Source organism: Drosophila subpulchrella, chromosome X (assembly GCF_014743375.2).
Source record: "Drosophila subpulchrella strain 33 F10 #4 breed RU33 chromosome X, RU_Dsub_v1.1 Primary Assembly, whole genome shotgun sequence".
In the NCBI taxonomy this organism is placed as follows: Eukaryota; Metazoa; Arthropoda; class Insecta; order Diptera; family Drosophilidae; genus Drosophila; species Drosophila subpulchrella.
The window spans coordinates 11,539,744-11,562,956 of NC_050613.1; the positions used below are offsets into that span (position 1 = coordinate 11,539,744).

General features: G+C 40.1%; 3 protein-coding genes across 3 annotated transcripts; 2 read left to right on the forward strand and 1 right to left on the reverse strand.

Moving 5' to 3' along the window:
* Nucleotides 1–108: 108 nt before the first annotated feature.
* On the reverse strand, nucleotides 109–7,771 carry LOC119556572. Its single transcript, XM_037868871.1, has 3 exons — nucleotides 7,172–7,771; nucleotides 5,445–5,762; nucleotides 109–3,085 (listed from the first exon to the last, which is right to left on the reverse strand). The coding sequence occupies exons 1-3, from the start codon at nucleotides 7,253–7,255 to the stop codon at nucleotides 1,598–1,600; spliced, it is 1,890 nt and encodes a 629-aa protein (XP_037724799.1). The 5' UTR covers nucleotides 7,256–7,771; the 3' UTR covers nucleotides 109–1,597.
* LOC119556574 lies at nucleotides 3,355–5,089 on the forward strand. Its single transcript, XM_037868873.1, has 3 exons — nucleotides 3,355–4,456; nucleotides 4,504–4,715; nucleotides 4,768–5,089. The coding sequence occupies exons 1-3, from the start codon at nucleotides 3,428–3,430 to the stop codon at nucleotides 5,003–5,005; spliced, it is 1,479 nt and encodes a 492-aa protein (XP_037724801.1). The 5' UTR covers nucleotides 3,355–3,427; the 3' UTR covers nucleotides 5,006–5,089.
* Nucleotides 7,772–8,137: 366 nt separating the features above from the next.
* On the forward strand, nucleotides 8,138–20,038 carry LOC119557764 (autophagy protein 5). Its single transcript, XM_037870660.1, has 6 exons — nucleotides 8,138–8,380; nucleotides 8,453–8,552; nucleotides 8,616–8,721; nucleotides 9,506–9,731; nucleotides 9,827–9,932; nucleotides 19,361–20,038. Exons 1-6 carry the CDS (start codon nucleotides 8,228–8,230, stop codon nucleotides 19,477–19,479), a joined length of 810 nt encoding a protein of 269 aa, XP_037726588.1. The 5' UTR covers nucleotides 8,138–8,227; the 3' UTR covers nucleotides 19,480–20,038.
* Nucleotides 20,039–23,213: the final 3,175 nt, after the last annotated feature.

Genomic DNA, 23,213 nt, shown 5'->3' on the forward strand with positions numbered 1-23,213 from the left:
ACAAAAAATAATAATTACAATAGTCGTAATCGTAAACGTAAAGTAGGTAAAAAAATGATGTATTTCAAGTAATATGTACGTCACAATTTTTCTTTTGGTATTTTTTTGTGTTCGTTTTCGTATCGTTTGTATGTTTTTTTTTTTTTGTTTGTGACCTTTGCATAATACTCAAAAATGTCGTTTACAACGATCCTGGCTTGAGAACTCGAACGTGCATGGGGGGGATCATATGGGGGTTCTTATTTTCTGGGTTATGAGAGGGGGTGCATTTGAAAAACAACACTTAAGAAACCTATATTTACAGTCTAAGGTCGAACAAAAAAAGAGCCAACTAGTGTGGGAGATTTTGGAGTTTATGGCATTACACCGTTTGTTCCTATGGCAGGCTATATGATTGATCATACAAAAACGTATAGGAATAACAATTCGAGGGAGTTCTATAACCGATTTATATGGCAGCGAGACCTTGAGAGGACGGACGGATAAACGGAAACAAATACAATTGCAGTGTATTTAAAATCTAGTTTCTTTAAATATACAAAAACACATATATTTAACACAAATTCAACACACATTTTGTAAATTTTCGTTGCGTCCAGGATTCGAATTAGTTTTCTTGTTCTGTAATTTTTGATTTTAAGTATGAGCCGGGGTAATTTTTCGAGTGCGATCAAGTGGCGGGCAGTGCTTGCTAAAATTTAACAGTTTCACAATTAACAATACAATCACAGATTACGAATTTAACATAATTAACGAAAAACAAATACAAAAATTGAACGATTCGAATGGTTTTTGGCAGGTCGGAGGGAAGGATAGATTCTGGGACTTGGAGATTCGGAGCACTCCCTTCCCTCGATTTCCGGCCTGTTTTTGTTTTCTTTTTTGTGTAGAACTGTAAGGCACTCGGCAGTCTCTTCTTTTTCACTTATACTCAAAATGCAATTCATTAAAATATTCAAAAAGTTACTGGTCTGTCACTGTTTCCAATGTTTCTATATTTTATAAAAAAAAAATATTATTTTAACACTTTTTGTAATAAGAACGTGTAGTTTAATAAATACGTTAAAAACAGAAGACACTATTCAGTAAAAAAGTAGTTAAATTTAATCAGCTACCGTAAATAAGAGTCATTTGTGATTATTGAAACTTAAACGTCAACGTCTTTTTACAAATTATTAAAATTCCCAGTAGGTTGTTTAAAATGAAAATCACAAATAACTCTTATATAAGGTCCCTAAACTTAATCAAAGGTTATGACAACATAATTTTTTGGGTCACAATTTGTTAAAAAAAAGTTTTCCCTGACACTCTGATTCATCTGCAAAAAAAATATAAAAATATTAATGAAGATGACTACTTGGAAAACCAAATACAATGTTTGTTTGATACTGTTTTATCTCAAACAGTTCTTAAAAATATATGGACCTTTTAAATGGCAACAATGATGCGCTGGCTTAAAATTGGAAACAGTAACAGTTTTGGGATAAATAAAGTAAAAACTTGGATTGCCTCCTCTTGAGCCACCCCAACCCCACTGCACCCGGTTCGATCCCAGGATCTCTGGATACCCAAACCCACATCCCCATATATTTAGCTTTTACACTCGCTTCGGTTTGCTGACGATCGTGTAGTTGAGGCCATTGTAGCTGCGATGATCGATGGCTGCCGTATCGAGGTTGCTCTTGTTGGCCGTGGCATTGGTGATGCTGCTGCTGCCGCCGCTGATGTTGCAATTGGAGATTCCCAGATTATTGTTGTTCGTCGTGCTGCTGGCCTTTCGCAGCACCCCGTAGCCGAGATGACTGTCGTCGGCCTTGCGGAAGCTCTCCGTGTCGGGACTAGCGATCAATTCGTATTCATTGGGCGGCGGAGGATTGCGATTGCCGGGCAGTGTGACATTCACAATGGTCTTGTAGCCACTGGATGTCTTGTTGTTCGGCGACAGGAAGTCCAGACGATCGTAATTGGAGTCCGGCAGGGAAGTCACACTCGCACAACCCTCGCCAATATCGATGTCGATGATCTTGGGTGTGTTCTGACCACCCGAGGAGGATGATGACTTTGTGACCGATCGCTGGCGTACGAACTCTGAGGTATCGCAGAGTATGGGCATACGCTCGCAGTGCCTCACATCGCCCACGCCCCTCGTGCGCCACGCCTCTGTGATATTCTCAATGCACTCGTAGTCCCGCTCCGGTGGCGGCGCCTTCGGGGCGCTCTCATTGCGCAGCGGCAAGTCTGGCGGCAAATCGGGTGACATCTCCGGCTGGCATATCGATTCACCTTCCAGCGGTTTCAGTATCACCGAACTGTTCACATCGGCGGTGGCGGAGGGCGAGGATATCGTCGTTATGGCCACAGGCTCATATTTCACAATGTTCCTGTATTTATCACAATGGGTTGTTGGGCTGACTCCGCCCGGTTTGCGTGGCGGTTTATTGGGAATGTGTTTGCTGCTATTGCTATTTGCGGGTACGGATAAAGTGATGCCAACGGCGTTGCCGGCGCCGATTCCGACACCACCTGCTCCTCCTCCTCCGCCACCACCCGGTGTTGCTCCAGTTCCAGCGCCACCCGCCGAAAAGTTATTCAGGGAATCGTTGGAGCTGATGAAACCCCTTAGGGAAATGCAACTTTGCGTCGAGTTGATCTCGAACTCGCCACCGTGGGGATTGCTCGACGGCGACGGCGGCAGGGGACTCCGCGAGCCGGGCTCCATGCCAGCGGCCGCACTAAATTGATTCTCGCCGCACTCCAAGGTGCCCAGACTGTCGCCGCTGATCAGCTTCTTCATCGACTTCATCTTGGCGGACATGCAGCGAAATACCTCCTGTGGATTGGTGTGATCCAGGGTGAAGACGCCCTCGCCGGTGGTGCACTTTCTGCCCGCCTCGAAGGTGAACTTGCCATCGCGATAGCCGTACTTCCTGATGAACCGATACGGCCACATGGCGATGGTGGCACCCAAATCCTCCGACTTGAGCTGCAGTTCTGTGGGCGTCATCTGGAGCATGTACGTCTTGGGCTCGATGCAGCAGCGAATGGAGGCCTCGGAGGGAATCAGCGTGATGATGAACAGGCCATCCTGAAAAATAGATAAGACGATTTTTAACTTATTAGTTATATTACATAAAAAATAAGTTGTATAGAAAACATTAGTGGGAAATGTGCCTCGAAAAAAATTAATGAACACTTTTAATGGTTTTCCTAGGAATATAACCAATTAACAGATCATAAAAACACGCATTAAGTTTGTTATGTGCAAATTTGTATGGTTGTTTTTTGTGTTATTACTCAAATAAATATTTTTTTAGATTGGAATAAGCATAAGCTAGTTTTATCAGAAAAGTTGTCATTGCTTTTTCAATCACATGGAAAATAGACCTTTTAGAGCCACTGCTTTTATACTTTGAGCTAAACAAGTTTTATGATATTTATAAACTTAAAAGAACCCATTCAAAATCCAACGTTAAAACTAAAAGCTTACAGAAAAACCATGTCTGAGATATTAGAAGATTTGAAGGAAAGTGAGGAAACAGGTGATGAAGACACCATTCTCGTTGGAAACCCGCGAGATGAGGAGAGTCCTGGTGAGGAAACCCCTTGTGAGGAGCTGCGAGAAAGCGATCGCGGATTGATGAACATCGGCGAAAGCACCGAGCTTACTGAAAGCACTGAAAGCAGCGATTTCTTTTACAAATCGATGGATATGCCACTCGAAAGAACTTTTCCCCTGGGAAAACCCCATGACCTTCGAGTGGGAAACTTTGAAGAAGTGTTGGATCTCATTGGGACCAGCGACACGAATATAGGTCTTCGGCAAGTACCAAAAATATCAATTGATAAGATGGCGCAAAATTTGGACCCAGAGAATACCATTGGTCAGAAATTAGATGGTCGCTGGCATGATTCTTTGGGTCCGGAGCGTGTACTGATCGCCGAGCAGCTGCTGATATCTTTCCAGAAGAACTTAAGCCCCACTTTGATTGTGGTTGTCGAGGAGCATCAATTCCATTGCCATGCTATGGTGCTGCAAGTGCTCTCAAGCTTTTTCCGTCGACCGAAACTCGCCCGATCGCAAGTCTTCCAGCTGCCCAGTTCGATGGTCAGCGCCCGGGCCTTTGTGACCATGTATCGTTGGGCTCTGGAGGAGTCCAATCGGATGGGCCCCGGTCTCCTGATGCAGGTTTTCAGGGCAGCGCGGTTCTTCGGGTGCCAGGAACTCATCGGCAACTGTTGGCGGGGCATCGATCAGGGTTCTCTGGTTCCGGATCGTGCCCTATCCTTGTACATCTGCAGCAGGGTGATGGGTCTGCGTCTGGAGGAGGGTCTGCTGTCCCGTTTGGGCAGCAACTTTCTGCAGTTCATCGCCAGCAAGGAGTTTCTGTCTGTGGAAGCGGGCACAGTGAGGAGATTACTGGGATTGTCTTCACTGGCTGTGAATTCGGAAATGGAGGTGGGTTTGCAGCAGCTGTTTTTTATAACTTTATAACCCCTCCTTAGGTTTATCTAGCCGCCATCATTTGGCTGGATCATAAGTGGCCCCAACGCAAGCACTTTGCCTTGAACATGATGCAAGCCGTACGCTTTGATCTATTGCCATTCATGTTCCTGCTGACTCTGGTGAAACGAGTGAAGGATGGTCCGCCAGTTATGCGTATGTTGGCCAATACTCGGATGATTCGTAAGCGGGCACTCAAGGCCTTGGATGATGTGTAAGTTCGGATAAGTAACCGATGATCAATGGTAAACTATAGCCCTATTTAGGAAGGAATCGAAGTCTAGGTATCAAGGACGATGCGGAAATGGAACCCGCACCTGGATCTACGACCGCCGGGCGCCCCATCATCATGGGTCCGACTGCCGGCGGGCCCATTACGTCGACTATAACTCCTTTGTGCGCTATGTCACTTGGCTGCAGACTGCCGGAGCGAAGCACTGGCTCACTCTACGCATGATCGACGATCCCGATGTCAGGTGCTGCCCTCTCCACCGTCGCCGTTGATCATTGTGTAATCTAGCAAGTACAAATTCTAGTGACTCGTAATAAAATCCGACTAATTATAAAAGTAAGATTAGTCTGGCAACAGAGAAACCCTTTCTTATCAACTTTGTCAGTTAGTTTATGGGTTCTATAAAGCTAACTTCCTCGCAGATTTTTGGATATGTAACAAAAATAGATATTCAAGTGACTAAACTTGATTTGACTTTGTAAATCAGGATAAGCAACCCTGGAATCTAAATAAAACGTTCTACTATCTAGCACTTTGAACTACAAGTAATATTTGCATAGTTTTAGCTAATAGTGAACATTAAGTAGAACATTATATGAACAAGGATCCGAAAATACTCATGGGGCAGAAAATCCCCCTTTGATTAAGTACTTCCTCAATGTTATCGACACACCCCAGTAAGTTTTCGCGCATAAAGAGGTGATCACTCACAAAGGAGCTGCAGTAGAGGTCGTTGTCCTCCTCGATGGCCCCGATTCCGCCCGATGGTGAGGTGTCGCAGAAGGCCACCGTTTGGAGGGCAGTGATCCAGTCCTTGAGGTCCTCCTCGCTACTGGTGCTCAGTGTGAGGGTCACATGATGCTTGACGATGTGGATGAGGCGATCGGGAGGCGGTTCCTGCGTGATCTTGACGCAGTTCTCCAGGGTGAAGATCTTGGGGTTGCGGTCCTCCTTGCTCTCGCACATCTCCAGTCGAGCGATTCCATGGCGACTGGCCTTGAATAGCAAACAGTAGCGACTGCATGCTTTCTGCAAAGGATTAGGATTCGATTAGATCGGTTTGGGTATATCATAGTACAAAATATAGGATTGTCTTTAAAATGAGTATTTAAGTTTATTCATTAAGGATCGAATCTTTAAGAATCTTTGGAATTCCCTAATTCCTAATATATTCATGTATTTCTAGATCGGTTTGGGCTAAGAATTTATTAAGCTTATTATGCAATTTTTCTGTATACGATCAGATCAGTTTGGCTACATCGCTAAAGAATGAAGTTTCTAAGAACTCTTAAGTGGAGTTTAAGAGGGGTTTATAATAAACATGTATTTCTGGGTAAATAAATCATAAATATGATACTATGGCTTATATGATTCCTCAACGTATTTTTAGACAATCCTACACTGATGTTATAAAGATCCCTTAAGATTTAGCACTTAAGCATGAGTAGTGCAGAGATTTTGACTTACATAATGGGCTAAACCCTGGAGTACTCATCCACCCCACTCCCCCTCCTGAGCGACCCCTTTTCCCCTCTTTTTTCTCCACTTTTCTGCTGGCTCAAGAATTTCCTGTCGCACATAAACACAAATACCATGAAGTCGCATGAATCGCCAGCTGTGTGTGCCATCTGAAACTACAACATTTGCGGTCAGAGTACTAGCACTCTATAGAGTTACTTATATGATACAAGATATTCCCAGAAAAGTATTCAATTTTTTACATGTGTAAGATCATAAAAAACCAGCAAGTGGTTTATGAATCAACTATTATGAGCTAGTGTTTCATGAAATCAGATGTTTTAAATATGAGGAATGCAAAATATGATGACTTTCGATTAAAGATTTTTTCTAAAATTCAAATTTAAAAATATAAAAGTTTACTTTTCATATTTTAAATTGAAAAAGGTTAGTTTTTAATTGAAGAAACAAAGTTTTTTCAAATCAAAATAAAAAAAAAATCAAATATGTTCATTTAAACAATTTGAACTTAAAAAAAAGATCATTTTCAATTAAAGGGACATCAAGATTAAATCCAAATCTTAAAAAAATCAACAAATATTTTTTTAACAATTTGATCTTAAGAAAACATATACAAATATAGAATAAATGTTAGAAAACAATATATCATTATCTTAACCATCCTTAGTGCTATTATTTTGCACGCCACTGTATGTTGTCGGCCCCTCTCTCGCTCTCTCCCTCTGCCGCGTATGCCCTCTCTCACTCCCACTCGCGCAGTGGGCCTCATTTGTATGCAACAAGTATGCAGACACAAACACAAGCACACACATTCAGCCGTAAAGTCCTGTTTGGTTTATTGAAAAACTACGCACTTGTGGGTAAATTCGAATAAAATCTATGTTTAGGATCTGATTTATTTATTATATAGAAATTACTTTGCAGAAGGGGCGGAAACACGGCTAGGTGAATTTTCATACCTTTTTCGAGATGCGATTTAGCGAAAATCCAGTTTGGGTCGGCACATTAAGATATCCAGCCAAAACAGGTATTTCAACATCCATTCTGTGCACCACTCCTCCTCCTCTCCTCTCCTTCTGCCCACTCTCCTTCGTCTCCTGCTCTCTCTCTCTCTCTCGCTCTCGCTCTACCGCACTCAATCACACCCTCTCGCTCACACAATGCGCCTCCGATTCCGAATCCGAATTGTTGTTGGCGGAGTTAACTATGCGATTTCTGGAGTTTTCCCGTATTTCATCCGATTTTCTGGGTTTTACGATGGGTGTCGCGCTCGCTTTTTATCACTTCATAATTAACTCACATCTAGAGTTTCACAAACAAACAAAATGTATGCCCACATGTATGGTGGAAACAAAATAAACAGCAAGCAAAGAAAACAACTTCGATCGAGCCGATCTGGGCGGCGAACTACGAATAATTGGGTAACGAATTGGTGTTCTTTTAGGTTTACAAGTCGTTTGGTCTCCGAATCCTATCCGATTGCTGAACAATTCCGCTTGAAATCGGTGTGACGCGTCTGCTTTGCTTTGATTATTTTATTTTAGTAAAATAAAAAGACAAATATTCTAGAGATGGAGCAAGATCGATGGCATGATCGCGGCTATCGGTGTATCGACTATTCGATAATAGGGTATCGAGAAACGGTCACGCTAAAGTGTTGGGAGGGTGTCTCCGCTAACTTAGCCGGGACACGCCCCAACATTTTGATGAGACCGTATTTGAAATACCAACGGCATATTCAGTATATACCAAAATAATACCAAAAGCATACAATAAATAGGTGTCCCTGCTAAGTTAGCGGAGACATTGGCATAGCAGAGACACATACCTGTAACATAGCTTCTAAATTAGACAGTCCGGCAGCACTGCTGCCTGCAGCGTTGCCACCCCGCTCACTTGCAGACCAACAGCTGTTTCTCGACAAATTGGACACCCTGTTATCGATAACAGCCCAAGTTTCCAAGTGCAAAAAGAAAATATATAATTTAATCAAAACAAAAGCGCAAATTAGGAGCATGGCCCACGACCGCGAGGTGTTGCGAATGATCTGGGAGGGCCAGATAGGCATATGCTTCCAGGCGGACAGGGACGAGATCGTGGGCATAAAGCCGGAGCCCTTCTATCTGATGATTTCGCGACTGAGCTACTTGCCTCTGGTCACCGATAAGGTAAACAATTGGAATATCTTTACTATATGCAATATACTGATAATCCCCATGTGCTGTTTGGTTTTCGGGCAGGTTCGCAAGTACTTCTCGAGGTATATAAGCGCCGAGCATCAGGACGGAGCCGTGTGGTTCGATTTCAATGGAACACCCCTGCGCCTTCACTATCCAATTGGTGGGTTTTGCGATGATATCATGGTTCTCCTATTGGTCACTAATTAATTTGAGCCCCCATTAGGTGTCTTGTATGATCTGCTGCATCCGGAGGAGGACGGCACGCCCTGGAGTCTCACCATACACTTCTCCAAGTTCCCCGAGGACGCGCTCGTCAAGCTCAACTCCAAGTAATTATTGAGAGAATTCGATTTTAAAAGCTATTTTGGCTAGCCGTAGCTTCTATGCCCTTGTCAACATAATACAATATTTAAATTACTAAATTGGGGTCACCAAAACCCGTCTTCACGACATCATAACTATGCCAAACAGAGTCTTAGAGTCATATTATATTATAAGTTCCGTTTCGCAGTTCATTGATAACAATGACCTCACAGAATATGCATATATTTTTATTAAATTGCTTGTCAATTTTGGTAGAGTTACCACAAACATAGCTATCCCACATTTAAGATGGAATCCAATGGACTCTATTAAAGCAGTTTTAGGTCACCTTTAAAAAATCCACCAATCACCAATATTCATAATTGCAATCTTCTCTTAGTAAGGTATTTTTTATCCTTTTAGATATCCATTTCGTATCTATTCAATTTTATACATCCCAGATTTAAAATGGAATTAAATAGGTTAGCCTATTAATTTTAAAAGCGCAGTTTAGTGTACCCCTTCTAAAAAATTACCAAAATCAATCTAGCCAATTTAAAAGAAATAATTTGTAGGTAATGCCCACAATAATTAAAAGTAATGTTTGTTAAAACTAAAGAATATATACTTTAAGGATCGGAAACTTAACAGTTTTTCCCAACACTATAGTAACCTTTGCAAGGGCTTAATAATAATTGATCTTATTTTACCTTAAGCATAAAGGATCTCGTTGATAAGAGGCTTATTATTTTTCTTTTTTGTGTTTTTTAACTGCCAATTTTTATTTTATAAACTATTAATACATTTCAGGGAGCTTCTGGAATCGCACTACATGTCCTGCCTGAAGGAGGCGGATGTGCTGAAGCACCGCGGCCTGGTCATATCCGCCATGCAGAAGAAGGACCACAATCAACTCTGGCTGGGCCTGGTCAACGACAAGTTCGATCAGTTCTGGGCGGTCAATCGGCGGCTGATGGAGCCGTATGGCGAACAGGAGTCCTTCAAAAACATTCCCCTGCGAATCTACACGGACGATGTGAGTGGCAAACGAGGATCAAGATCAGATCGATTCAGTTCAGTTCAGATCAGTTGAGCCCAAATTCATGGATTTTATATCTCCATTATTGATAGGACTTCACGTACACCCAGAAACTGATTTCGCCGCTCGGCGAGGGCGGACAAAAGAAGAGTCTGGCCGACCTGATGGCCGAATTATCGACACCTGTGCGCAAAGCGGGTGAGTTGGGATTTTCGATTTTAGAGCCCTTATAGCTGGCTATCAATTACCGCAGGCACTCTAAAAAAAGAAACAAGAATAGGAAAACTAAGCTGAGAGTCTCGAAAGGGAAATGAAAACGGGCAGAGCCCATTGTCTGCGCAGACGCAGCGTCTCTTGGAAATTAGGGAAAAGGTGCCAGTCAGTCTGGCATGGCCAAGTGCATGTCTATCTCTCTGCATCGCTGTATCTCTTTGCGCTGACCCCTCTGACTTATTTATTTTTCTATTGAATAACACAAACGAGCCGAGCCGAGCCGTGCCGAGCCGAAAAATCCGCCCTGAGCGGCACTCTCCGGCAATCATTCTTCAATTCATCAATGTCCCATCTGAACAAAAACCCGAAAAAAAAACAACAAAATAGATAGGAATAGAAACAGAAGATGGAAAAGGAGATTCTCCGATTCTCCTGGGCTGAATACAATGCCCCCGGGGTGGAAAAGCGACCCGGAGCGGATCGGATCGGAACGGATCGCAGGTCTTTTTGGCCATCTCGCTTGCCCCCGCTCTGACAACCTGGCCAAAAATGTGCCCTGTTTCCCTCTAGCTCGTCGCATTTTCCTTGGCCATTCAAACCGAGAGTGTGGAACAAAAACGAATGAAAAATTCTTTGTCTGCCGGCTGGAAATTTGTCGACAATGAAAATGTGCGTGTGGATTTTCGGGGCAACAGCAACAACAAAGGCGGCTAGAAAACCAGCAAATGCAACAAAAACAGCAACAATTGAGGAAAAAACAACATCCGAAAAACCATAAGCGATTTTAGCAAATACGGCATTAATAAATAGTTTTCAAACATGGCAGCCATTTAGGGAAAACTTAAGAAAAATACAAAATACATTTATTTAGGAAATTATGACAGCTATTCGAGTCATTAGATATTTATTTTTTAGATGTTTGTGGTCTCAAAATAATATTTTTGAGTTTTTTTTATAACAGCGATCTTTTTTTCAAATTTTGTAAAAATAATAAAAAGTAACCATATTTATCAGTTCTTATTAATAAAATTAAAAATGAAAGTAATGATTAATTTGTAAAATAAAAATTTAAAAAATATTCGTGATCTGCGACCTAATACCTTTCATGTTATACTTCGTTTTACAGATCAGGAATGTTTTTGGATGTTAGATATTGCACCAATTGGTTATCAAATTATTCCCATTTTTATTTTCAATTTTAAAGTATTTTTTATTATTTTTATAAAAATTAAAAAAATGTTTTCCATTTAAAAATGGAAATAACACTTATAACTGTATAAAATACTTTTATAAAAATCATAAAACAACTATGAGTTTATAACCTCTGTGATAAACTCCAGTAACAAGTACAAAATAATAGATAAAGGATTTAAAATGTTCATGAGCAATAATAATTTTTATAAGAAAGGCAATAGAAGGTGCAACATTAGCTTTAGAACCTGCAACATTGACGGAAACTTCAGCAGCAAAAGGAATAACATTTATGAACTTGGAACTTGCAACTGCAACGACACCAATAGGGTTAAAAATTAGTCATGGCAGCAACAGCCACAAAACTATTAATTGGTTGCATTTAAAAGGTAATAGAAGGTGCAACATTAGCTTAGTAACCAGCAAACATCAACGAAATCTCTTAGCAACAGCTTTATAAAAATCGAGTACAGACTTTTAATTTGCAACAGCAACGTTATCGACTTAAAGAGAGACAATAAAAGGTGCAAAATCAGATGTAGAAGCAGCAACATTAACTAAAAATCACAGCAACAATATTATAAAAACCTCTTAACAGACTTTTAACTTGTTACATCAGCATTATCGACTGAAAGAGGGGCAATAGAAGGTGCAACATTGACTATGTAACCTGCAACATCAACGAAAACTGCCAGCAACAGCTTTAGGAAAACCTACAACAAACTTATAACTTGCAACGGCAACTTTACCGACTAACGAAGAAGCAATAGAAGCTGCGACATCAGCTGTGGAACCTGCAACATCAGCGGAAACCCCCGGCATAGAACCTGCAACAAAAGTACACCAGCAACTGTTAGAAAATGCCAAGCATTGCTGTTGACCTGCGGCGCCGGCGACAAGAACAGCACGAACCAGAGCGAGACAGTGCCATCAGGGCGAGACAGAGACGGCAAGACGGGGCCAGAGCGAGATGGGTAGAGGTGGCATCGTGTTTTGCTGGACGGCAGCAACTTGCAACGCGCACACACACGGCAAACCTCCCACTCCAGTGGCTTAGGTGCAATAATAGCATTGGGAATTCCAAAGACGGACAAAAGGCGGAACTAAATACCTGCGGCTGGGATTTACGAATTATATTGTGAGGGTTTTTCGGGAACCACTTGGCCATAGCCCATGGCTAGTGCTCTCCATTCAGACAGAGAGAGAGATCCCTCCTGTGCGCGTCCATATGTTTCGGCCACGTTGGGTATTTCCCAGGTGTCCCGATCTCGCTGCATTTCGTTTCGAGTCCTTTGGTGGTGCACTATGCCCTATGCCCTATGCACTGTGCACCATGCACCATGATGTTCTATGCAGCATGCACCCTAGTGCGCTGGCCAAGGTGTGAAATCTTTATTTGCATGCTTATAGACGGCCTTCTCTGCACACTCGATGATCCCAAGGAATTTCCCATTCGAAAGGTGAGAGATTTCCGACGATCCTAAACAATTGCCGATGGATGTCGATCAACACGTATTTTCCCAAAGGTCATTCGGCACTCGGATGGTGTTGTATGTACGATGTCCTTGGCGGAGGATTCGGATTTGGAATCGGGAAGGATTCCTCGGCTCCTTTTTCGCCGCACGCCTGGCTTAAGTGGGCCATCCTAGGCAATCCAATGACATTTTCGTGTTTCCCCTAGGTTTTGAATTTGGGTTCTATAGGGATCAGGAGAGAATGTTGCGTGTTTTGGCGGGATTTCGGGTGGGCAATTTAAACAGGTTGCTGTAATTAATGTGTGTGACTTTGATTCGGATCTAAAATTTATAATAGCCCAATTTTGTTTAACCTGTTAAAAATAATATAGTATATAATATACTTTTTTAACCCATCTTTTATGTCTTAAATAGTAGTTATAACTAAATGAATATAAGTTATCTCTAAAAAAAATAGTTTAAATTGGGTGAGATATTTTTAGATCCCAAAATTTCTTTAATCACGTATTTTATGTTTGCAATTTAAAACGTATGTTCCTTTAAGTTTAGTAATACATATGTATATGAAAGTTATAGCCAACTTATTTTATTACGCAGTATTATTAATATCCCATTTTTATCATTTTTAAGTACAGAACGAAAAGTTGCACCCAATTTACTTAATTTTGCAGTATAAATTCACATATAATCTCATTCTTATCTTTTCTCAGTACGTATTTCCCTAATCCCTAATTCCCTATATCATTTTATATGCTCAATTTTTGGCAATAACAACTATTCCGACGTAATATCTCATTTTACTAGATATTCAGAAACATTTTTCGCAATAGCATATACCATAGGGGGATCAGCTCTATATGATCTCATGTGGCTCTTCCCTATCCCTTCAGATTCTCCATTTAACACCCTCCTCCCTTTTTTCCCCCATCCCCATCCAAGAATCTTTCGCATTTTTGGAGTATACAAATCGGAATTGAAATCAAACAGAAATGCATTCAAAACATGATCAATTTGTTTCCCCGGGTTTTTCATGAAACTTGGATGGTGTTATATGGGATGGGATGGGATCGTATCGGATCGGATCGATGGATGGGGAAAGAACGACGGAGGCTAAGAGGAGTGCGATAAAGAGGAGGAGGGAGCGATGGTTTGGATAACGATTGCACGTATTTGTGGTGCGTGCATTTTCATAGAAAATCGTATTTAAATTGAAATGAAATTCAAATATACAATGCAGCCGGGTCTCTGAGTTTTCAGTCGGAACGTGGAAGGTTCAAAGTAGATGCGATTCCAAGAAATCAAAAAAAAAATACAAAAAAAAGACGAAAGAAGAAGCGGCAGAGGAAGAATCTAAGACGCGTCAAAAATAAAAGAAACGCATTTTTTTTGGCTTTGCCTTTGGCTCCTGCTCCGTCTATCCCTATCTCTTTCACTCTCTGGCCACCTTTCTCGCTCGCACTTGTGCTGCTCCTTGTGCATTGGCATTCGCTTCATTTGTTGTTGCTGCTTTCATGATTTGCCGCCGGCAGCGACGCCGACTGCGCTGCCTTCGCCGTAAAGCAGCAACAATAAATGCAAGTGGCTTTCAGTGTTGCCAGGCTTTTGAAAGTTAAAAAAGAAAAGCTTTTCAGGTGGTTAAAAAAAATTAAAAAAATATTCTTATAAGGAAACAAATTATAGTGATTTTTTAATTTTTCTTACCCTGCAGACTTTAGCCAAAGATTTAGTTTAATTCAGTTTAGTACAAATAAGATATTTAATTTCTTAGTTTTTTTTATTCAGATGACAAATAGAAAGGACTTTTAATTTAATAACTCTTTGTAATATCTTATTCGTAAATGATAAACTACAATTTTAAATAATTATTAGGCTATAAAAATAAAAAAATTCATTGGGCATTAGTGGGATTTGAACTCTAGTTACAATAGGCTATTGCGATATCTTATGTAAACAAAAAAAGGAAGGACTTTTAATTTAAGAACTCTTTGTAATATCTTTTTCGTAAATGATAAACTACAATTTTAAATAATTGTTTGGCTGAAAAAATTAAAAAATTCATTCGGCATTAGTGGGATTTGAACTCTAGCTACAATAGGCTATTGCGATATCTTTTGTAAACAAAAATAGAAAGGACTTTTAATTTAAGAACTCTTTGTAATATCTTTTTCGTAAATGATAAACTAAAATTTTAAAATTAATATTCGGCTAATAAATAATACAAATTCCTTGGACATTAGTGGGATTTGAACTCTAGTTACAATAGGCTATTGTGATATCTTAGTAAACAAAAATTTAGGACTTACCATGCTTCAATATTATTCGAGGAACCAAGTGATATAGGAAACATCTATTGGATAACTGTTTTTTTTTTCTGTGTATAAAAAGCTAGATGTAGCTTGAAAAAAGCTGGAACTGGCTGAGCTACTTCAGCGGGGCTTGTGTGTGTGCGTGTGAGGCATGCTGGCTGTGTTTGTATTTGTGTAGGGTGCTCTCGAATGTGTGAAAAGGAAGTTCTGAGATATCACCTCCGCTTATTTGTATTTACACCTTCGCCAGCACCTCGACCCCCTGCCCCTCCACCTCCTACTCCTCCCCCTCCTTTCTCTATTTTTTTTTCTCTCTTATTTTTCTGCCTTTTTTCGCTGCACTCCAACAAAACTCCGGTGAAAACGGCGGCGCACGGAAATCGCACCTCAATGTTTATCACTTTTGCCTCTCTCTTTTACTCCTTAGTTAAAAGACAAGCAGCCCCCACCCCCTGGTTTTCGCCCTCCCTCTCACTCGCTCTTTCATCGGCGCATTTGCTTAGTCCCATTTCGACACATTTTCGTTTGCATTTCGTCAATCAGACAAACAATACAAATACAAATGCCAACCTGCAAAATGCAACCTGGACAATGCCCATGTATGGGTTCGTATCTGTGTGTGTGTGTGAGGGCAGGTGTGTGCGTGTGTGTGTGTCTGGTGTGTGTTTGTGTTTGTGCGACAATTGGCGGTGCCACGCCCCGCTTTTTGGGTGGGCTGCTGCTATGTGTCAGTGTTTGTGTGTTGATCTTCGCAGCATCATTATTTTAATTTACCTTTTTTTAACACCTGGCGATCATCAATCATACTTCGTTTAAATGATCCCAAATCCGAACCGAAATTTAAATATTTTTTCAAAAACCTCTTATTTTAAGAACTATAATATCAGTTATTACTTAATTTTACACATTAATAATCTTAATATACAATTATAAATAGTGTTTCTATCATTTCAATCGTTTTTTTGCCAAATCTTGTAAAGTTCTTTAGCCTAACCTTATAAATATCATAGTTATCATAGTTAAATATCAGAGTAATTTTTATCAATCTAACATCTCTTACCAAAAGTAGCCCTGATTTTTAAAAAAAAATGGTATAATAATCTAAGTAAATATCTATATTAACATTAAAATTTCTTAAGTATGCGGAACCACTAAGAAATATGCTTGAAATGTGTATTTCAACTTGGTAACAGGTGATTGTGGGGATATATTACAATACAAACCCAGTTTATAAGGCAAACAAACCATTGTTAAACTATTCATTATCGCTGCAATATTGATACATTGTTGCCAATCCCCCCTTAGGAATCACTTAAGAAGCCCCCGATTCGATTCTTCCACTTCCTGCCACGCCCCCTCTTCTGGGCGCCCACTTAATTCCCCACTTTCCCGTTTGTTTGTTTCTTCTTGTCTGGTTGATCGGCCATTATCGGGTGCAATCTTCAATTCACCATCCAACTGCACCGTCAACGAAATCCGATTTTGTTTCTTTCGCTAAACATCCGCAACCCCTGCTCCCATCCCCTTTGATCGTAATTCCAGTACTTTGTAGCTGGATGAAAATAAACCCAAATTAAAATTGAAATTATGGGGCCCAAAAAGCAAAAAAAGAAAAGAAAAGAAAAGAAAATTAAAATGAAGAAAGACAGACAAACAAAAGCAAAAACAATTGATTAGCACTTTTTGATTTCGCACTCTTTAATGGCGTCACTGAACTGCAAAATTGACTTTTCCAAGTGCTATAATAATGGTCGTTATGGAACGTTTGGAATTGCGGAACAGAGATAGGGTTTATTTTCTACATACATACTCTATTTTTTAATGGCTTTATGGAACACAATCTATTAAGTGATTATAATGATTGGACCGCCTTATCAGATCGATGAAGCGTGGTTATTTTTAGCCATGAGCTATGCGATGTCGTACGTTCTCCACCTTTGCCGCTCCCCTCGAATTCTTTCCACGTTGACGATAATAAAAATGGGATCAATAAATTTTCAGACTGTTTGGCGCCACTCTCGCTCTCGCTCCCTCTCTTTCTCGCCGCCGTCTCCCTCTCTCTTTCGCTTTCTGTGGGGGGCCCCACACACACACTCGCACACTCGCATATTATCATCGAGATCAGAGGTGTATATACTTATAATGCTTGTCTGCGGGTTTGTCCCCCATTTAATAGTTTATATCGTTCGGGTCGGTTTCCTATGCAAGATTTATGATCTATTTGGCGCTTTGGAGGTGTCTCTGGTTTAATGGTTACCCCACAAATCGCTGAATATATCCAGCCGATTGAGCGGCACCTTGGGAGATATTACGTTTGATTGCTTTACAGTTCCAGTTTTCGGAACTATAAAACTAGATCTGAGGGTAGATATGGTTAGGTGGATCTAAATGGTAGAGATATTCAATCCAAAAATAAAATTTGTAATGTATTTAGATCTCAGATTTTTAGATACAAGCCTTACTTTCAAATTCCCCGGACCTTCTAATAGTTATATTTATTTAATTTCTTACAATACCTTTAAACCTAATAACTACACTAATCGCTTTTGTGCTATTATATTACCTAGTTATGCCAAAGGCCGTAAACATTTTTATTCTGAAATGATTGTGTAATTTACGTTTTACCCCTTGGTCAACGGGCGAACTTTGAAACAATAGATTTACTTCCCTTACTTCCACCCAAAGCGTTCGTTATTTATGACCTTGGTTTATTACTTTTAAGTAATACCTGGCCTTAAGCATATGTACAAGTTTGTTTCTTTTTCAGTTTGTAATTACATTTACTTTGAAACCAAAATAGAGCCAAGCTATATAATTCATTGGTTTTACATTCCAGCATTTTGGCATTGTAATATTCATAAAGAATTCTTCCTGCAATAAAGCGTTGTATGTATTCCTCCCGAAACCACCTGAAGAATGCCCCCTGTATCGCCAATCGATTCGCTTCCCATATTTCCACTCGAGGCAATTGGATTCCGTTCATTTATTATTTTTGGGGTAGCGCCATTAGCTTGGTCATTAAACTCGTGACTTGCCCAACCGCAACGGATCGAAATGGAATGGAACGGTGTGTAGTAAGTTGTATATCGCGGGGTCTATATGGAGCCATAGAGCTATAGAGCTGTGCGCCCTACTTGAACTCGAGCCCCGTTGCACAAATCTTATCGCCACCGCCTCCCACCGCCTGTAATCAGCCATTATCAGCCCATCCACTCGCGCACTCACCACACACATTCCATATCTGCCGAGCATACACAGATGGGTATATAATATATATGAATATGTACGGGTCTCACTGGCGTTATAAAGCCTCGATCGGGAAGCTTGCCATAACGCCCCGGACGATTGGCAATCGCAGGGCATCGGGAATTGGCGATCGGCAATCTATAATTACAATTTATATGCTAAAATTAAAAATGACGAAATTTGTCACGATCGGTACCCCGAAAAAAAAGGAAAAATAAGAATGGAAAACACACACTTGTAGATAAGGCGCTAAACTTTGATTTCCAAGCGAGTCCAATTTCGGTAGAGCCCGCCTCCTCTTTTTCAGTACCCATAATCTTTATGGCTCGCAAATTGATCATGATCAGATCCGCTGTGTAGGGCATATAGAAGCCACGGCTTATCAGGCTGCAGTAATCGCTAGCTGATCTCATTCATTATAATATAGGTACTCCTATATGTAGACTTCACATGACTGCTGTCTCTCATTAATGAAATATTGATTGCTGATCATTTACATAATGGTTGATGGGTATTTTAATTTCAATAAGAAAACTAAGCGATCATGATCGATCCTTAACTAAGTCTTTAAGTATACCAACATTCTTGAGACTACCAGGTAAAATAATCTTTATAGCTCTTCCGGTTTTTCAGTTACTTGGTAACAGTTTTGGGACTTATATAATAAGAATTGTTTACTGATTCCGAAAGTGAATAGTCATTGTAAAAAACGTTATATGCTAAATTTAACTAGAGTGTATGCAGCGGCATGGTTCCTTTTAACTTCAAATGATCTCATTAAGTTTTATGAAGACCGATTATGTTTGTTATTACTTTATGCAGCCTTTGGAATGATCGATAATTGGATTAATTATAGGTTAGCATAGCAAGTTTTTCCAACTATGGTAGCAACCAATAATACTTAGTGATATATCGAAATAAGCCCCGCTAAAGACTAAAAGTCACTTTGATTCTTAAAAAAAAATAAAAAATAAATTTATGTAAAACTAAGTATACTAAGTTATATACCAAAATAAACCCCTTAAAGTCTAAGATTACGATTCTTGGAAAAATAAATAAAATATACTTTTAATGTAGACGATTATTTTGGGCTTTGAATTAAGGCTTTAACTTTGTGGGGATTTTTTAGAGTGCCAATTTGTTGAGTTCCCAAAATGATCTTGCTAAAGTATTACTCCAATATTCTCATTTCCAGTTGGATGTCGCACCCACGGAATCGATCTTCATGAGGAGACCCAACTGCAATGGATGTCCGAGCACCTGAGCTATCCCGACAACTTTCTGCATTTATCGGTGGACTACAAGGATGTCTAGCCCCCTGTCTATATGTATATATCTATACCTATATATTCGATGTTTTGCCCAGTCCGCGTGTGTGTGTCTGTTTGTATTTGTTTCCATGTGTGTTTGTGAATATGTGTGTGTGTGTGTGTGCTGTTCTATTTTTCGATTCCAGCAAATCCCAGGGCGATCCTCAGCGATCGATTTACAGTCAAACATATATATATATATATACGCCTACATGTATATATAGAAATATACGTCTCTAGTTAAGCTAAACTGTATGTAATATTTATGATATATGCCAGCATTTAAAAGAAGCGAGCAGCGCAAACCAAACGATTACTGGAACTACCCACTAACTAAAACATATACTATAACTTTTGCAATCGAACTTTTTTATTTTGAAGCACTATCTGCTAGTTTAAGTTGCGGGAAATTTAATTGAAATTAATTATTTTGTATGTTTCTGGGTATATTTAAGTCCTATTATTATTTAATACACTGAAATAACATCACGCCACATTATTGATTTATAAAAGCCATTTTGTATTGACCTAATCAAAAATATATATACGAAAGTTATGAAAAATGGTAAGACTTGTTTATTTTGGGAATCTAAATGATTAGTATACTTTAACTTTCTTTAAAAAAAATGTTTTGATATTGTTTTTCAGCACCATCGTTAAACATCTTGTTTTATAGATCTAGATCTTAACTTAAAAGTTCTAGAAGCTCGACTGTATGTATTCCAGGATAGATCGGTAGATCGTTCAACTGATCGTTCAGCCACCGTGTTCATCGATCAACCTCCATTAGATACTTTTAAGCCGCCGGAAACTGGTCAAGCCCTGCACCCAAAAAAAAACCCAAAAAGGTTATCAATTTCGGTCGCGATTTATCCGCCTGTCGAGATAACGCCTGGAATTGAAAATTGGGTCTGGACTGACAGTGCTATATCTGTTTGTTTGCCTTTGCCACCAGGCGGACCTTACACAATATGTTTTTGGACAACCCCGAAATCGGCGATCTTCAGCGAATTTACTTTATTTGAAGAGCAGCGATTTGACACTGTCAGCGGAACATATAGTCATGGTGTAAGAACAACATTGTCCTGATCTATAATTAGTTAACGCTTTTGCACCACTCGAGAATGATTTATTTGATTGTTATTTGTAGCGTTTGTCTGGGCACGTTTGCCCCAGCGAGTCCAAAAATAAACTGCAAATCTGATAAAAGCCAAGCCAAATTAAAATCAATTTTCGTATGAATTATTAGCCCCAAATCGTATGTGTGGGTAAGGAGGGGTTTTTTTTCCCATTTTGTGTGAAGACAGTAAGGGGTTAACATTATCGGGAATCTGATGGATCCACCGAACTGGTCCCGCAACATTGATGGATCCCTTGGCCAGTTGCTCTGTCAACGGTTCTGATTGATCAGGCATCTTAGGATTTTTTGGTGCTTGAGTTATAGTATTATACCTTTTAGTATAGGTATTTTACAAGATCTTGTTTCAAATTAAAATCATGTTGATCCATTACAACCTATTATATGATCTTTCAAAACTTACTTTATCACCAAAAAACCTTCCTTGGATGAAATTTCCTTCAATCTGATTTGAATTATATTTATTCTTATATTTACTCATTGATAACTTCCCTTAATCATGTTGCAATTTCTTTGATCTTATTTAATAAAGTTTACATCATGTCGTGTGATACCCGGCATGCCAAAAGATATGCCCAACCCATCGGTACAGTTCAGAACTAAAAGAATTCATATAACAGATTATGTCACGATTGTCGATCGGATCGCGCGAGATCCGTTCCTTTGATTACAACATCACACTGTGCGCAAAACTCGCTTGATCAATAACAAACTATATAAGAACGTATATATAGATATAGATATATATCTGCCAGAGACGATCGCCATCTGCAAAACACTCGAGATTCGAGTCTCGGGACTCAGGTGAATTCTATTGCCGTGCTGCCTGTCTTCTTCCCTTTATTTACTTTGTAAAATTTGGTTGGCTGCAAATCACAAATATATATTTTCTTCTGTTACGTCCGAGCGATCGAAATTTGTCACGTGGCATCAATGGCAGCAACAAAAACCACACATTTTTGGGAAGGTAGGAAAAAAGGCGAGCAAAAGTTTACACGGCAACACGGTTCGAAGAAAGCAACACGAAAATAAATCGAAATTTAGCAATCATCTGCGGTGGGGTCGCTCCTCCCACAGATTCCCGGTACTGGGTACCTCCACCCACCTCTCTAGCTATCTAGTATCACTCCCTTTCCCACTGTTCCTGTTCTAAAAGGAAGAAACTGAGCTTTATCCTTTGTTCCTTTTCCACAGTTCCTCTTCCACTGTTTCCATCCCAGTGATCTCCATCTATATTTCTTCTATTCTCTTGTATTATCCCTAAGTCCCATATTCCTTCCTTATTATTTTACTGTCCTGTTCCTTTTCCGCTATTCCGCTGGCTTTTATCTCTCCAATTCCATGAAACACCTATTTCAGTTCCATTTCCTTTATTTATATTCCCTGTACCATTCTCATTATTAAATCTTAAGCTTCCTATTACTTTATTCGTATTCCATATTAACTTCGGTACTTCCCATTTTTAAAAAGCCCTTCCAATTCCATTTTGATAATTCAATTCGCTGTTTTCTTTTTGTTTTGGAGTAGTTGATCTGTATAGTCCTACGAAGTCCATTCCCCCTGTTCTTATTCCCTCTGTTCCTTGCCCCTCTGTCTCTACCTCTCCCCTATTTTAACTTGACTACGTGGGAACGATCACCTGAACGATCAAATCGCATAGATGCCAACAGTTCCGATCTTGCAGCACCATCCATCCCTACCCTTTTCTACACAGAACGAAATTCGGGTAATACATCTAAATTTGAAAAGTACTTATAAATCAGAAAAAAAATGTTCACTGTAGTTGGATTAATTTGATTAAAAGTCTTTTAAGGAATTTTTTAGGTCATTACTTATATATCATATCATCGTCATATTATGCATTCAGGGCAAGGTTCTTAAATATGGAACCCCTTATCACAAATATTATTTCATATGAAACTTGAAGGGTGTGCAATGAGGTTTGGAATTATGTATATAATGCTTGAAGATGATTTGTTTTCGTTCTGTGTATGACTAGGGTATCCCATGGGGTCTGCGATCACTTTGTCCGTCCGTTTTGTCCGCAAATGTCGCAAAAATTCTTTGGCAGCGATCGGCGGGATTTGCTTTTTGCTCAGCAGAAGGGAAACCGCGTCAAGTGAAAAACAATGAGTATGCCGCTCTGTCTCGAGAACCGATCCCCAATCCGATCCGATACGATACGATACGATAGCTGGCGGCGGTGGCGGTTGCGGTGGTGCTGATGCTGATGTGGATGTGGCTATGGATGTGGATCGCAGTGGTGCTGAATGCTGCGGCTCGGGGCTCGTGATTGGCGCACACATTGGCAAACGAGAGCACTTTATTTTTAAACGTTTTAAAAATACGATCATTATAGAATTTGCGGCTTAGTCATACCCCGCCGTCGAAATGTGCCAAGCGAATTTGACCAGAAACCGTGTGGCTTGAGGAAAAGGGGCGGTGGGTGGTTGGGTGGTCCGTCGATGGGGCTGGGTGGGGGCGTGGCACAGGCAGTCGAAATGGAAAGCCCCAAAGCCTTAAGCTATGCCCTGACTAACTGAATGACTGACGGACTGACAACCCATGAGTTGTCACAATGAGGCACGCAAATAACACAC